The sequence below is a fragment of the Dama dama genome, chromosome 19, assembly GCF_033118175.1.
Source record: "Dama dama isolate Ldn47 chromosome 19, ASM3311817v1, whole genome shotgun sequence".
NCBI lineage: Eukaryota > Metazoa > Chordata > Mammalia > Artiodactyla > Cervidae > Dama > Dama dama.
Genome location: NC_083699.1, coordinates 24,391,677 through 24,407,351, shown reverse-complemented (window position 1 = coordinate 24,407,351; position 15,675 = coordinate 24,391,677). Strand labels below are relative to the sequence as shown.

The following is a 15,675-nucleotide window of genomic DNA, read 5'->3' as shown; positions in this document are numbered from 1 at the left end:
TCCCAGATAAAACAAGGACTTCCCTGGTGGCTCAGAGGGTAAAGCATCTGCCTTCAATGCAGGAGACCTGGGTTTGATCCCTGGGTGGGGAAGATCCCCTGGAGAAGGAAATGGCAACCCACTTTAGTATTCTTGCCTGGAAAACCCCATGGATGGAGAAGCCTGGTGGGCTACAGTCCATGGAGTCACAGAGAGTCGGACACGACTGAGTGACTTCACTTTCACTATCCTTAAGTAGAATTTAAGTCTATCCTGTTAACTAAATGAAATGATTTTTCTTTCTTTCTTTCTTTTGGTTTCACTAATTCACTGCATGGGCTTCCCAGGTAGCACTAGTGGTAAAGAACGTGCCTGACAATGCAGGAGTCATAAGAGATGTTGGTTTGATCCCTGGATTGGAAGATCCCCTGGAGGAGGGCATGGCAACCCACTCCAGTATTCTTACCTGGAGAATCCCACGGACAGAGAAGCTTGGCAGGCTACTATGCCCTGGGTCACAAAGAGTTGGACACGACCAAAGTGACTTAGCATACCCACATGCAGTCCACTGCACTGCACAATAGGGAGACACAAAACGTGGTCACACAGTGCCACTGCCCACCCATCTCATGGACTACAGGGGAGGCAGGTATTCTTTCACCAAACACCAGAACCATCGGGATGTGTACTGATGAACTGGTGCTGGGAGGCAGTCAGCAAGGGTGATATGTGGGAAACTGCATGTAGGGAATGGATCTCAGTGCTTAAAGGCAGGCTCGAGATAAGTGTCTGCAGTTGAAAGGCTACCCCGGTAAAGAGCGGGTCCCATGGGTCTCAATCCTGACTGCCTTAGGATTGCCTAGTGACTTTTTTTTGTTTGTTTTTCATGGGCTATTCTTTTTTAATTAATGTATTATATATAGTAAATGGTACAAAACTTCAGTGTACAGCTTAATGAATATTCACACATTTACATTTATGTAACCACCACCCAGAACAAGATACAGAATATTTCCATCACTCTGATAGGAGTCTTCCTATCTCCACTCAGTTAATCAGATGTTTTCATTGTCACCACGGAACAATTTTGAACACAGATGGGTTTGAGTTCAGATAAATGGAACTGTCATTTAGGGGAAAGTTTATTTATGTCTGCAGTTTACTTTCAAATAGATCCTCTCCCTGCCTCCGCCCCCCCAAAAAGTTGGGTTAATTGATAAGAGGATGGAGTGATATTAGGAGAAAATACTAATAATGCCTGGTTCCTACTTCCAGAAATTGTGATTAACTGGTCTGGTTTAGGGCCCAGGGATCAAGGTTTTTTTTGCTTTCTGTTTTTGTTTTGGCATCATTATCTTTTGAAAGCTTCCTAGATGATGCTCCTGTGCAGCCAGGCTGAGAACTCCTGAAGTGGAGACACAGGGAACACAAGCGGTTAGAAAGTGCTGAAGAGCCCGCTAAGGACTTCCCTGGTGGTCCAGTGGTTAAGTCCCTGCACTTCCAATGCAGGGGGTATGGGTTTGATCCCTAGTCGGAGAACTAGGATCCCACATGCTCCATGGTGCAGCCAAAAATAAATAAGTGAATTAATTAAAACACACAGGCCTAAATAGGGTAGAGTTGGTGTATTCGTTGTCTAATACTGCTGTAGCAGATGACCACAAACTTAGGGACTTGAAACAGCACAAAATTATTATCTAAAAGTTATGTACGTTAGAAGTCCAACATGGATCTCACTGGGTTAAAATCAAGGTGTCAGTAAGGCTGTGTTTCTTCTAGAAGCCTCCCAGATGGAGCTAGTGTAAAGAACCTGCCTGTCAATGCAAGAGATGTAAGAGATGTGGGTTCGATCCCTGGGTCACAACCCACTCTAGTATTCTTGCCTGGAGAATCTCGTGGACAGAGGAGCCTGGTGGGCTACAGTCCATGACGTCACAAAAAGTAGGGCACAACTGAAGCAATTTAGCACAAAGGAGAATCCATTTCCTTGCCTCTTCCAGCTTTGAGTGGCTGCTGGCATTCCTTGGTTCATGGTCCCTTTCTTCTGTCTTTGAAGGCAGTAATGTTACATCTCTTTTAAAGTCCTCCAAGTATCAACCCATTCTTCTGTAACCACATCTCTCTCTGAATTCCCTTTACTTTTAAAGACTCTTGTGATTATACTGAACACCTAGATAATCCAGGATAATGTCCTTATTTTTATGGTCAGTTGATTAGCACCATCTATTAATTCCATCTGCAGCCTTAATTCCCCTTTACCATCAATATAACATACAAACTTTGGGTATTAGGACATAGTCATCTCTAGGGGTCATTCAGAGAAGGCAATGGCAACCCACTCCAGTACTCTTGTCTGAAGAATTCCATGGACGGAGGAGCCCGGTAGGCTGCAGTCCATGGGGTCGCACAGAATCAGACACGACCGAAGTGACTTAGCAGCAGCAGCAGCAGGGGTCATTATTCTGTCTATCACAGGAGAATCAACAATTTCTTAAACAAGACATTTAAAAAAGCAAAATCACAAAGGAAATGATAGATAAATCTAACTGCATTAAAGTTCAGACCTTTATTCATTAAAATATGCTATATAAGTAAAATAAAAGATAAACCACAAACTGAAAAAAGAGTATTTGCAACACATTTAATACTCTTTGCGACCCCATGGACTGTAGCCCGCCAGGCTCCTCTGTCCATGGGGATTCTCCAGGCAAGAATACTGGAGTGGGTTGCCTTGCCCTCCTCCAGGGGATCTTCCCAACCCAGGGATCGAACCCAGGTCTCCTGCATTGCAGGCAGATTCTTTACCTTCTGAGCCAGCAGGGAAGCCCATTCAAAACATATAAAGAACTAAATCAACAAGGAAAGACAATATCCAAAGAAAAATGGGCAGAGGAATTGTATAGGAGCCCCCCCAAAAAGGACATACCTGAGTCTCATAATATATGAACGATGTTCATCCTCATTAATATAGTAATGAGGAAAAGAAGAGGCTTTCAAAATAGCAATTGGCAAAAATAAAAAACTGGACAGTCCGAGTGCTGGCAATACTAAGAAACACCATGGATGCCACTCTTGTGTACAGAGCCCCTCGAAACTCCCACATGTGTACATCAGGAAACATATGCACAACTATGTAGAACATAATTGTGTATTATAGCAAAACTCTGGAAACAACCCAAACATCCATCAACAGTAGAATGAATAAATAGGTTTGTGGGTGCTCAGTTAAGGAAAATAATGCATTACAATATGTATAAGATAAATCCCAAAGATATGATGTTGAATGAAAGAAGCCAGTCTCCAAAGATTATCTACTATATGGTTCTATTTACACAAATTAAAAATAAGCCCAAAGTAAACTTGTTTGTTCAGGAAAACATCATCTGAGCATGATGAACACAAAATTCTACATAAAATTTCTCTCCTGGGAAGGGAAGGACTTCCATGGGAAGATAGCTGAGGACTTCTGGAATGTGGTAATGTTCTGTTTTTCAGCTTGGGTAATAAATTTGATGCTTTTCTAAAGTCATTACCTAAGTTGTACTTATAAGTTTTCATGTACTCTTTTCTATTTTGCTATATCTCACAGTGTTTTAAAAGTTCCTAATAACAGGCTTAGAAAAGGTCATTTTCCAAAAATTAAGTGGTTTTAAATGATCAGGACAATGTCCTAATAAACCAAGGGATTGCAGTCACCATAAAAATACAGAGTACCTTTGTTGAAAACAATTCAAACTCTAAGGACTCATATAGAGTAAAAGGTCAAAATTCCCCTTATTGTCTCCTTCCCTTTGCCAGAAAGCACTCGCCACCCTTAACCCTGAAGTGTGTATCTTCCTAGAATCCTTGCCCAATCTTCTTCCTCATATTTTCTATAGAAATGGGTTAATACTATAACCTGCTGTTCTGAATTTGATTTTCAGAATATGGGAATGTTTAACAACAAAAAGGGAGATAATATTTACATCCATCAGTATCTCATTTTTAGTATCTCATTTATTAAATTCATCTGAAGTTTTCTCTTCCCCTTCTTCATATGTCTAGTAAGCAGTAGCCAACTCACTTATCCTGGCTTCCCTGAAGGTTCAGTGGGTAAAGAATCTGCCTACAGTGCAGGAAACACAGGAGACACAGGTTCAATCCCTCAGTCTGGAAGATCCCCTGGAGGAGGAATTCCAGTATTCTTGCCTAGAAAATTTCATGGTCAGAGGAGCCTGGTGGGCTCCAGACCAAAGGGTCGCAAAGAGTCAGACATGACTGAGCATGAGCACAAGACAAGCACAACTCACTTATCCAGTGTGGTTGGGAGTGAGTGCCCTGGGAAACTCCTGATGGACCCTGCAAGGACGGGAAAACAAACCCTCCAAGAATTCAGAATGCCAGGAATGCATTCCTCTGCTGGCGAGTGCGGGGCCCACAGTGCCGGGAAGGAGTCTAGGGGGACCGGTGTGAAAGTGTGTGTGTGTGTGTGTGTGTGTGTGTGTGTGTGTGTGTGTGTGTGTGTGTGTGTGTGTGTGTGTGTGTTGGGGGGGACCAGTGTGAAAGGGTGTGGGTGTGGGTGTGTGTGCGCGCGCGCGCGCCTATGTGTGTAGGAGGCTTTCCAGAGGGCTCATGCTCAGGCTGCCGGACAGTGAAGAGCAATGATGGCTTCCCAATTCAGCAGCCCCGGCCCGACAGCGGCCTCTGCTGGGCACATGTGGTAGTGACGTCCCAGCACTGCTCAATCTGGTGTCTGCCTCTTTGAGACCCCATGGACTGTATAGCCCGACAGGCTCTTCTTCCATGGAATTTTCCAGACAAAGATAGTGGAGTGGGTTGCCATTTCCTACTCCAGGGGATCTTCCCAACCCAGGGATCGAACCTGAGTCTCCTGCTTGACAGGCGGATACTTTACCACTGAGCCATCTGGCTAGCCCCAAGGCGGCACTGGGGGGCCCTTACTGCTCACCCCTGACGGTTCACACGCCTGGGTAAGGGACAGTTCACACAGAGAGGAGGCTTCTTTGCTACAAACCTACATGCTAGCAAATCCCGCCCCTCCTGAGGCAGGTTCTCGAGTGTAGATACTATCGAGGTAACAAGTATCTGATAATAATGCCAATAATAATTAGAATTTGTGGAGCAGTTTATAGATCAGTAAGTGCTTGCACGTGGTCTTATTTAATTCTCACAACAACCCGACAAGGTCTGTATTATGATCTTGACTTATGAAAGATTAAATTAAAGCTGAAAAAAGATTAAATGACTTTGCCCAAATTAATGCTGGGCCAAATGTCAAGCCCAAAGACAAATTTTATAGTGTGATTTGTCTGCAATAGAGGAGGCAAATTTTATAGTGTGATTAAAATGTAAGTGTAAAAAATAAAAATAAAAAAATAAATAAAATGTAAATGTATGTGTAAAAGTTGATTTGTCACTAACAACACTTTTCAAAGGTGGGACTCACCTTACAGCACCCTAGTAGGGCTCCCAGATTTCTGTGAGGTGTTCCATCCTTTTTCTATCACCCAGAGACCCTGTGGGGCACCACTTATATCCACAGTTATCATAGATTTGTGTATTAATTATGTGACAATATTGTGGCAAGGGCTTCCCAGGTGGCACTAGTGGTAAAGGACCGTTCTGCCAGTTGAGGAGACATTAAAGACATGGGTTCAATCCCTGGATCGAGAAGATCCCTGAAGGAGGGCATAGCCACCCACTCCAGTATTCTTCCCTAGAGAATTCCATGGACAGAGGAGCCTGGCAAGCTACAGTCCACGGGGTCACAAAGTCACAACTGAAGTGGCCTACCACGCATGCACACACGCCATATTGTGGCAAATGGCAGTGAAGTCTTTTTGGGAGGAGCCAGCTTCCTCTCCTGTCCAGCATCCAGCCATTTGGGCTTGGGGCAGGGCTGCTAACACCTGCCGCCCGGATAGCCCCCATCACAGAGGGTAGCCCCGAGCTCCTGTTCAACCTGACCCTTCTGCTCTGAGTCTGCAGAAAGAGTGGAGTGTGGGGCTAGGGCAGGAGGAGCAAGAAGGAAAAAGAGAATCAGCAGGCCCTTCCGTAATTTGTAGAATACCTCAAGGATTCAGAAGTGTGGATCCACAATGGTTAATGCAGAAAAAGTAACAATACGTGACAGAGGAACGCAGAAGATACACGGTGAACTAATATTCAAACGCATGTGAAAGTTGACATTCTCAGCTCATTTGGATTTAAAAATAGAGTGGAGAGAAGTTGATTCAGAAGCCATTGCTGTGCCTCTCAAGTGAGGCAAGAGAATGGAAACTCAGAGCCTCTAATAGTCAAATACAGACTATCAAATACAGAGTGTGGGTTATATTGCTGTGAAGGTCTTCTTGGGCTTTGCCATTTATAATTATATGACCATGAGTTAAAGTCTGCAGAATTTATTAAGTATAAAAGCTAACTGAACTGAACTGGTAAGCATTCTTGTTTCTTTGTGTGCTTAATGGTTATATCAGTTAGAATCCCTTGAGCCACAAGATAGAAAATTCAGCTAGAGGTATGTGAAACAATAGGGAAGATAAGCTAAGAAGGTAAGAAGTTCTAGAGTTGGCTAGTTCAATAACTTAAAGACCCAGAGTCTGTCTTCTTTCTGCTCTGCTGTCTTTAACTTATCTGTTTGTCCTCTTGGTTACAAAATAGCTGCTATAGCTCCTAGAATCATGTTTTCATACAACCCTTCAAGCCAGAGTATCCAAAGACTGGAAGAGACATCCTGTTCTTGTGTCTGTTAATAAGAAGTAGAAAACTTTCTCAGAAGCCCCTGGCAGATTTACCTTCATGTTACAATGGCTAGAATCATGACAAGTGCCCATTTCTAAGCAGTCACTGGCAGAAATGTCATGACCGTGGCTGACTTAGACTGATCGAGATTCACCCCTGGGTTAGGGAGGTCACTGCTTCCCTAGAGCACCGCACCTCTTGATAACCAAACAAAATGAGGGTTTATTTAGCAAGGATGAATCAAGTCTGGAGGACAAGTGAGTGTCTACCTCGACAAGAAAATTGTTCAGTTGCACTGTTTCTCCTTATAGGCTCTGCCAACATAAATGACCGAAGCATGCTGGGAAAACGAGACAGTGAAATGGCAGTCATTGTGCAGGACACAGAGACGGTCCCTTCAGTAATGGATGGAAAAGAGTACCAAGCTGGTCGGTTTGCCCAAGGACTTCGGCTTCAGTGCTTTCGGTGGGTCTCTGAAGCTGGGTGTCCCTCTGCAGTAGGCACTGTGACCCAGCCCAGCCTCTTAACTCTCAGCACACCTGCCATCTCCAGGTTCTTCTTTTTTCAAAACAGAGTCCCCAGAACACAGGATGTGGTGCAAAATGGCTTTGTGTGGAGCACAAACATTTCTTATTTTAATAGCTTTTATTATTTTTATGTGTAAAAAAAAAAAAAAAACTAGCATTTTAAATCTATTAATAGATTTAGGACCAAGTCAAGCCTCCTAGTGTCTATTTAAGCTTTTTATAGTGAGACCACTTTTAGAAATTGAAATGGTTCCAGTGATACAAGGGTATGATTTTTAAAATCACTAAAGGAGAATGCTAGAGATTATTGGTGTTAAATTTAAATGTGGAAACTTCAGTCCTAAGATTTGAGATGACTCCAGACCTAGAAGATTCCTGGTCTTCTACAGGAAGATATGAGTTTTAAACAAATCTGTGGTCCAGTGGAGAGAGCACTGGGCTGAAAACCAAGGATTGTGTGGCCCTAAATGAGTCCTTCATTCAATTAAGCGTTACTCAGAACTTTCCTGGGCATGGCTCTAACTGGCCCCATCCCAACCCATGTATTCCAGTGTCAATGGACAGAATGATGCTTCGAAAACCTAACTCAGATCCTGTCACTTCTCTGTTCCCTCCACAATGGCTTCTTTTTTTTTTTCTGAATGGCTTCTTAGCTCCTGTCCCTCTTCCCCAGTCACTGCAGACACGCTGAGCTCCCACTGTCTATGGAACACCCCAACCACCCTCCCACCTGTAAGCTTTTTCAGGAAGTCCACAGTTGTATGCTTCTAGAATCTGCCTGCAATGCAGGAGACCCCGGGTTGATCCCTAGGTCAGGAAGATCCCTTGGAGAAGGAAATGACAACCCACTCCAGTATTCTTGCCTGGAGAATCCCATGGACAGAAGAGTCCGGCGGGCTACAGTCCGTGGGGTCACACAGAGTTGGACATGACTGAGTGACTAAAACTTGCAGAGAACTGTATGGGCCAGGGTGGGATTTCGGTGTGGTCTCTACAGCGAGATAGAGGCAAGTGCCCCCAAGTGAAGGTGGTATTTTAAGCTTTCTGATGGAAGGCACTACACATACACTGTTGCAGTGCTGCTGTTTTTCCCTTTCCCACGTCAACAGTCCCTTCTGGAAACTGGCTCCCCGGCAGATGGGCACACACCAGCTCTTACCTCCTGCAGATGCTGGAGGCCCTTCCCTCCAACTCACTCCAGACTCTGGCTTTTGAGAACCACGCTTCAGTTCATTCTGCTCCCTCTGCCCCAGGAACTCAGCAAATTCATCCCTCAAAATATGTCAGACCTCTGTTTTTATTCACATTTGTTACTAATTGTTTTGCCAGTAAGATTTTTTTTTCCTGATTATTGATATTTCAATTAGCTTCTAATGTCAATTTGTTTTGTTTAGAGGGGAAAGTTTGAAATTAGTACCCTGTTAATCAACCCATTGATTGCCTACTGCAGGTTATATAGGGAAACAAATATTTCCTCCTGTAAACTAGATATAAATGTCATACCTTTTCAGTTCCATGAGAACTTAAGTATTCTCTTTAAAGGTTTGGGCTTCTGTATAAATTTCTAAATGTATAATAGTTATAGAGGCAGAGAGTTCTGATTCCAGCATATTTTCATTATAGAAAATTTGGCAAACACAGAAAAGCAATAAGAAAATTAAATTTTATCTATAATCCCACCACCCAGGGCTAATAATTTTAACATGGTATGTATCTCATTTCACTTTTTTCTATACATAAATATCACTGTGTTCTATTTCTTTTTTAAAACATAATCGGGTTCTTGTAGTTCCACAAAGTTCTTTATTATTTAAACAATGTTGCGCACACTTTTCCATGTCATTGTGTTCTATAAGATTTAATAGGTACATTGTACTATATTTAATGTCTGCATTGTATCACATCATATGAGTATGCCATAATTTCTTTAAAGAGAACCTCAGTAGCACACAGATTTTTCACTGATTTACAAAAGGGGGTGTGGTTGTAGATAGCATCTTGGTCACCTTCTTAATTGTTTCCTTAACTAAATCCTAACCCTGGAATTTCCAGCCAAAGGAAGTGTGTAGTTTCCTTTGCCCTCTGACTTCATATTGTATCTCTAACAATGTTTTAGAGGGCTTTTTCCTCCCATCTTTTCTGAATTCTGTTATTTTATTTAGTCTTTGCCAGTTTGTTGGGTTTCAAAATGAATTTCCTTTTTTTTTTCTATTGTGCAATTTGAGTGTTTAAAAATGTATCCATTACCCATTTGTACTTGTTCTTTTGTAACCTGTCTAGACTATTCATGTCCTTGGTCCATTTTGTTGGAATGTTTCACTTTCTTTTAATGACTTATAAGTAATTTAAGTATACAAGAGGCTAATTTCTTTCTCCCATTTGTTGCAAATCTGATTTGCCAATTGCTTTTGAATCATGTTTATAGTATTTGGGGGAAACTTCAATTCTTATTAATCAGATCTATCAGTTTTTTCTTTTTTCTCCCCATTTTAATAAATATGCGGAGAATAGCTTCCCCAACCCAAGATAAAATATTTCCTATTTCCTTATATTTTATCTTCTAGTGCTTGTTTAATGTTACTTTTTATTTTTTGATATTTATTTACTTATTTTTAAATATTTATTTACCTTTTTATTATTTATTCGGCTGCACTGGGTCTCAGTTGCACACGGGATCTTCAGCTGTGGCATGTGAACTCTTAGTTATGGCATGTGGGATTTAGTTCCCTCACCAGGGATTGAACCTGGGTCCCCTGCATTGGGAGTGTGGAGTCTTAGCCACCATAGAAGTCTCTGATATTATATTTTACATTCAGCATCTGCAGATTATTTTAATGTTAGAAAGGAAGTAGGGACTCTTAACTCTTTTTGCTGGAGAAACCAGCTGGTCCAGAACTGCAGGACTGCAGTACTGTCTGCCTCTCCAGCCTGCAGTGCCTCTTTATTGCTGCACCGAATTGCCACACATCCTAACCTATGTGTAATCTCTACTGCTTCCTACTGAAGGTCTGTTAACTTGCATGCCAGTGTGGTATCATTTTAATTATCATAGATGTGCACTTTAGTACTACTTCCTTCCTACCATGCCACTTCCCCAAATTAGTATTTTTTTCCAAAATAATCTTGGCTACTCTTATTCATTCTTCCACATGAACTTTAACACTGTTTATTCAAGTTCTCTCATTAGTTTCTTGTTCATGACTACAGTATATTTGTTGTTGCTGTGGTTTAGTGTCTGAGTTGTGTCTGACTCTTTTGTGACCCCATGGACTGTGGCTCACCAAGCTCCTCTGTCCATGGGATTTTCTAGGCAAGAATACTGGAGTATAGATTAATATAAAAAGAGCTGATGTCTTTATAATATTGAGCCATCCTATTGAAGAACAAGGTATGTACCTCAGTTTCTTCAAAATTTTTATTCTTCAGTAATGCTTCAGGATTTTCATTATTGGAAGCAGAAGTACTTCTGCTTTATGGACTATGCCAAAGCCTTTGACTGTGTGGATCACAACAAACTGTGGAAAATTCTGAAAGAGATGGGAATACCAGACCACCTGACCTGCCTCTTGAGAAACCTGTATGCAGGTCAGGAAGCAACAGTTAGAACTGGACATGGAACAACAGACTGGTTCCAAATCAGGAAAGGAGTACGTCAAGGCTGTATATTGTCACCCTGCTTATTTAACTTATGTGCAGAGTACATCATGAGAAACGCTGGGCTGGATGAAGCACAAGCTGGAATCAAGATTGCTGGAAGAAATATCAAAAACCTCTGATACGCAGATGACACCACCCTTATGGCAGAAAGCAAAGAACTAAAGAGCCTCTTGATGAAAGTAAAGGAAGAGAGTGAAAAAGTTGGCTTAAAGCTCAACGTTCAGCAAACTAAGATCATGGCATCTGGTCCCATCACTTCATGGCAAATAGGGAAAACAGAGGAAACAATGACAGACTTTATTTTTTGGGGCTCCAAAATCACTGCAGATGGTGACTGCAGCCATGAAATTAAAAGACGCTTGCTCCTTGGAAGGAAAGTTATGATCAAACTAGATAGCATATTAAAAGGCAGAGACATTACTTTGCCAACAAAGGTCCGTCTAGTCAAAGCTATGGTTTTTCCAGTAGTCATATATGGATGTGAGAGTTGGACTGTAAAGAAAGCTGAGCACTGAAGAATTGATGCTTTTGAACTATGGTGTTGGAGAAGACTTTTGAGAGTCCCTTGGACAGCAAGGAGATCCAACCAGTCCATCCTAAAGGAAATCAGTCCTGAGTTTTCATTGGAAGGAAATTTCAAATGCTTTGGCCACCTGATGCAAAGAACTGACTCATTTGAAAAGACCCTGATGCTGGGAAAGATTGAAGGCAGGAGGAGAAGGGGACGACAGAGGATGAGATTGTTGGATGGCATCACCGACTCAGTGGACATGAGTTTGAGTAAACTCTGGGAGTTGGTGATGGACAGGGAGGACCAACTCAATGGACATGAGATTGAGTAAACTCTGGGAGCTGGTGATGGACAGGGAGGCCTGGCGTGCTGCAGTCCATGGGGTCACAAAGAGTTGGACACAACTGAGCAACTGAACTGAACTGAAAGATTTTTGTTGTCCTTTTGGCTTTTTGCTGACTCTATACATTTCATGATAAGTTTGTTCCTAGGTGCTTTGTTTTTCCTGGCAACTTTTAAACTGTCTTAAAGAGGTGGTTGTTCTTGAACAAGCATTTTCACTCTTCCACAATAGCAGACACAAATAATACATTAAAAAAGCACCATGAAAACCTTATGTTGATTTTAGCTCTTTTTACTGGGAAATATTCTCAAAGATAAACATTGTGACCTAGAGTCAAGCCATTTTCCCCCTTAAAAAAATGCAACTTCAATCCATTTCCCATCTGGTTTATTTTTGAATAGAAATAGACACATTTCAATGTGACATCAGTTCTAAATAGAATCAACCATCACAGTACTACACTGAATGTCACAACTGCATGACAAACAGTTCACTAAGTCCTAGAAAATTATCCAGACTTTACAGATGTAGCCATCTCTCAACAGAAACCATTAGCCACACAGGTAGAGCTCAGAATCAGTGACAGTGGTTGACATGAGCAATGGAAAGAACAGAAATTTTCCTGCACTTTTCCTACTGTCCCACTGATAACGTAAACAATTAAACATTCAATAATTGCCATTATTCACATCAGCCTACAATCAAATTCATTTTCTCTGAAGTCTTAATCCTCAAATACTCAGGGTACTTCACATTATATTTACTGTACTTTTTAATATAAATTTTTAATAATTAAACTGACAGGCCAAATAATTTATTACTGAAAACTATCTGTTATAGGCTTATTTAAATACTTTTTCTACTCACAAGTTCTTAACTGATAACTTGACAGACACGTTGCCTCACCTCTTGTTCTCATTTAAAAGCGAAGTCACAGAAGTATTCTTTCTTGCTGTTTTCAGCAAGAAAGACAACCCAAATCAAAGACATTATTCTAATTGGCTTATTGTTGTAACTTGCACTGTCCTTCAAATTTGACACAGTTAAATTTTGCTTTGGGTCTTAAGGAGCAGCAGCATCTGTGTGCAAACATCATCCTTTAGGATCTTTATTGAAAGTTATCCCTGTATAGTCTGGATGTGTGCGTTCGTGCTTAGTTAGGTCCAACCCTCTGCGACCCCAGGGACTGTGGCCCACAAGGCTCCTCTGTCCATAGGATTTTCCAGGCAAGAATACTGGAATGGGTTGCCATTTCCTCTTCCAGACGATCTTCCCAACCCAGAGATGGAACCTGTGTCTCCTGCTCCTCTTGCATTGGCAGGTGGACTGTTTACCACTGCACCACCTGGAAGACATAATTAGAAGTAGAAGTAGAATTTTGAGGTTATAAACTTCTAAGAATCATAGTGAGCCCAGGTGCCAGATTCTTTTGTCTTAGATAATTTTTTTAATTTATTATTTTCTTTTGGCTGCACCACTTGGCTTGTGGGATCTTAGTTCCCTGACCTGGGATTGAACCCAGACCCTCGTAGTGAAAAGCACCAAGTCTTAACCACTGGACCACCAGGGAGTTCCCTTTTAGAGAATTTTTATATGCTAGAAAAAGTGAAGACTAAAACTAAAGTGAGATGCCCTTTTATCCCCATAATCTGACTGAGCTTTTTTTAGGTATTGGTAATATTGGAGTTGACTGGGGAGAACACACATGGTAAATATTATGTGTGTTGGAACAGTCTTCCCTGAGGTAAATTTTGCATGTTTGACCCAGGAATTTTAATTTTTAAATTTCTCTGAGTGAAATAATCATAGAAATTCACAAAGTAATTATATGTGATGAATAAATTATGTTCATTATAGCTTTGTTTATAATAATGGAAAACTGGAAATGACCCAAAAGGTCATAATAAAAGAGCTAGTTAAATAAATTTTCACATAACTGGAAATTCTGCAGTCATTAAGAATGATGCTGTAAGTGTACATATTTAAATACTAAGAGGGTAACAGTATTGTGATCTCCACCCTGTTAAATCCAATGGTCAGTTCTCATCGGAACTGAACACTGTGTTGGTCCAGGATACTCACCCTCTGACTTTTCTGCAGCCTAACTGACTGCTCCTTCTCTCCCCTACTGTTGAGGTCCTTTTCTCTGTCTATACTCAATCACATGACTTTATGAGTGTACATATGTGGGCAATTCTCAAAATTATTTCTCCAGCCAAACCTTCTGTCCCAAACTCCAGATTCATTTATCCAACTGCCTACTTAGTATCACCACTTGAGTATTTAATAGATGTCCCAACAAGTTCAAAGTTGAATTCCTGGTCTTCCTTCACTAACTGACTCTACCCACAGAATTCCCCATCTCAGCTAATGGCAACTGCCTTCATCTAGTTGCTCAAGCCAAAGAGCCCTTTTAGTCATCCTGATGCCTATTTTTGTCACGTTCTATGTCCACTGCATCAGTGAGACCTGATCTCCCCACCTTCCTCCCCACTGCTCAAGCCATCATCGTCTCCCACCGAGATCACTGCGGTGACTCCCAGCTGCTCTCCACGTTGCAACCCACACCCTGCCCAGTTTATTCTCAACACAGCAGCCGTTTTTTTAAAATGTAAGTCAGTTTCTGTCACTCCTTGCTCCCGTGCCTGCAGTGCGTCCCAATTTCATGCAGTGTAAAAGCCAAAACCCTTCTGAGACCCATTCCTCCACTTCTGTTTCCAGTGTGGCACAAGCCTTTGTATTTATTCCTTGAACCTGCCAGGTGTGTGAGAAAAGGGCTTTGGACTCAGCTTAGATTCTTGCTCTGCTAATAAAATGTCTCCAACCTTTTGTTTCCCATTTGCAAAATGGGAATCATGCCCCATCAACCTCACAGGATTAAAATAGATGTGCTTTTTAACTCTCAGGCTTTTTGTAAGTACAAGAGCTCTTATCATTTTCAAATATGACCTCTGAAATTTGTCTTGCTTTGCCTGAGAATTTCTTATTATTTCTAGTCCTCTGTTTATATTTGATCCACTCAGACAATCTACTGCATGTATTCTTTTATGCCAGGTACTCTGGGGCTATGAGACTAACTAAATCATGTTCTCTCAAAGAGTTTATGCACTAGAACTGGGAGATGGGCCTGTTAAAAGCAAAAAGTGCGTGAATATTGCAGGTGTTCTGACAAAAACAAAGCATATCTGAGGCACAGTGAGGGGGACAAAGAAAGAAAAAGTGACCGGGGAGAAATAGGAAGTGGGAGAAGAAGGAGCCATCAGAAGTTGTTTAGAGGCAGCCTTGTACTGAATCTTGAAAGATGGTAGGCGGGGAAGGAAAAGACTGACTACTCCCAACTCATACTCTTAAAGCATACCTGGTATTTACCACATTTTAATCAATTCCTTCTGAGGGTGATTCTTTATTCGGTGTTGATCTTACCCACCAAATTTAACTCTACCCAGAGAGGTTGTATGTCTTTCATGTTCATTTCTATACCCTAGAGTTCAGCATAGTTCTTGGCCCAAGGGAGGGAAGAGGGAAGGTTAGAAGGAAAAAGGAGGGTAAGAAGGTTGGGTCTTGGTTAAGAGCACAGATTTAGGAGTTAGGTGGTCCAGGTCGGAGTCCCAGATCTATAGCTTATTAAGCTGTGTGACCTTGAAAGAGTTACTTAAAGTTTCTGTGCCTTAGTTCCCTTTTCTGTAAAAGGAAAATAATAATAGTTGTCCCCTTTTTATTATTTTTTAATAGTTACTTCCTCATAGGTGGTTGAGGATTTACTGAGATCATTTTTAGAAAGGGCTCAGCATATTGGCTGGCACATTCTTTGAATACCAGTGCTATCTTCCAAGGTCCTCACCTTCCTAGGCCAAATTACAAGGACTCTCTTAGAATGAAATGAAGGTCTTTCTTGTCTAACAGTTAAAAGTTTCAAG

At 41.5% G+C, this 15,675-nt stretch overlaps 1 protein-coding gene across 8 annotated transcripts in view; it reads left to right on the top strand.

Moving 5' to 3' along the window:
- Window positions 1-15,675, top strand: part of PLD1 (phospholipase D1) — a 261,912-nt gene that overhangs the window by 189,403 nt on the left and 56,834 nt on the right. For all 8 annotated transcript variants that reach the window (XM_061168339.1, XM_061168335.1, XM_061168340.1 and 5 more), the window contains one exon: window positions 7,032-7,185. In XM_061168339.1, the coding sequence (XP_061024322.1) occupies window positions 7,032-7,185 (154 nt within the window). The remainder of the gene's footprint in view (window positions 1-7,031; window positions 7,186-15,675) is intronic.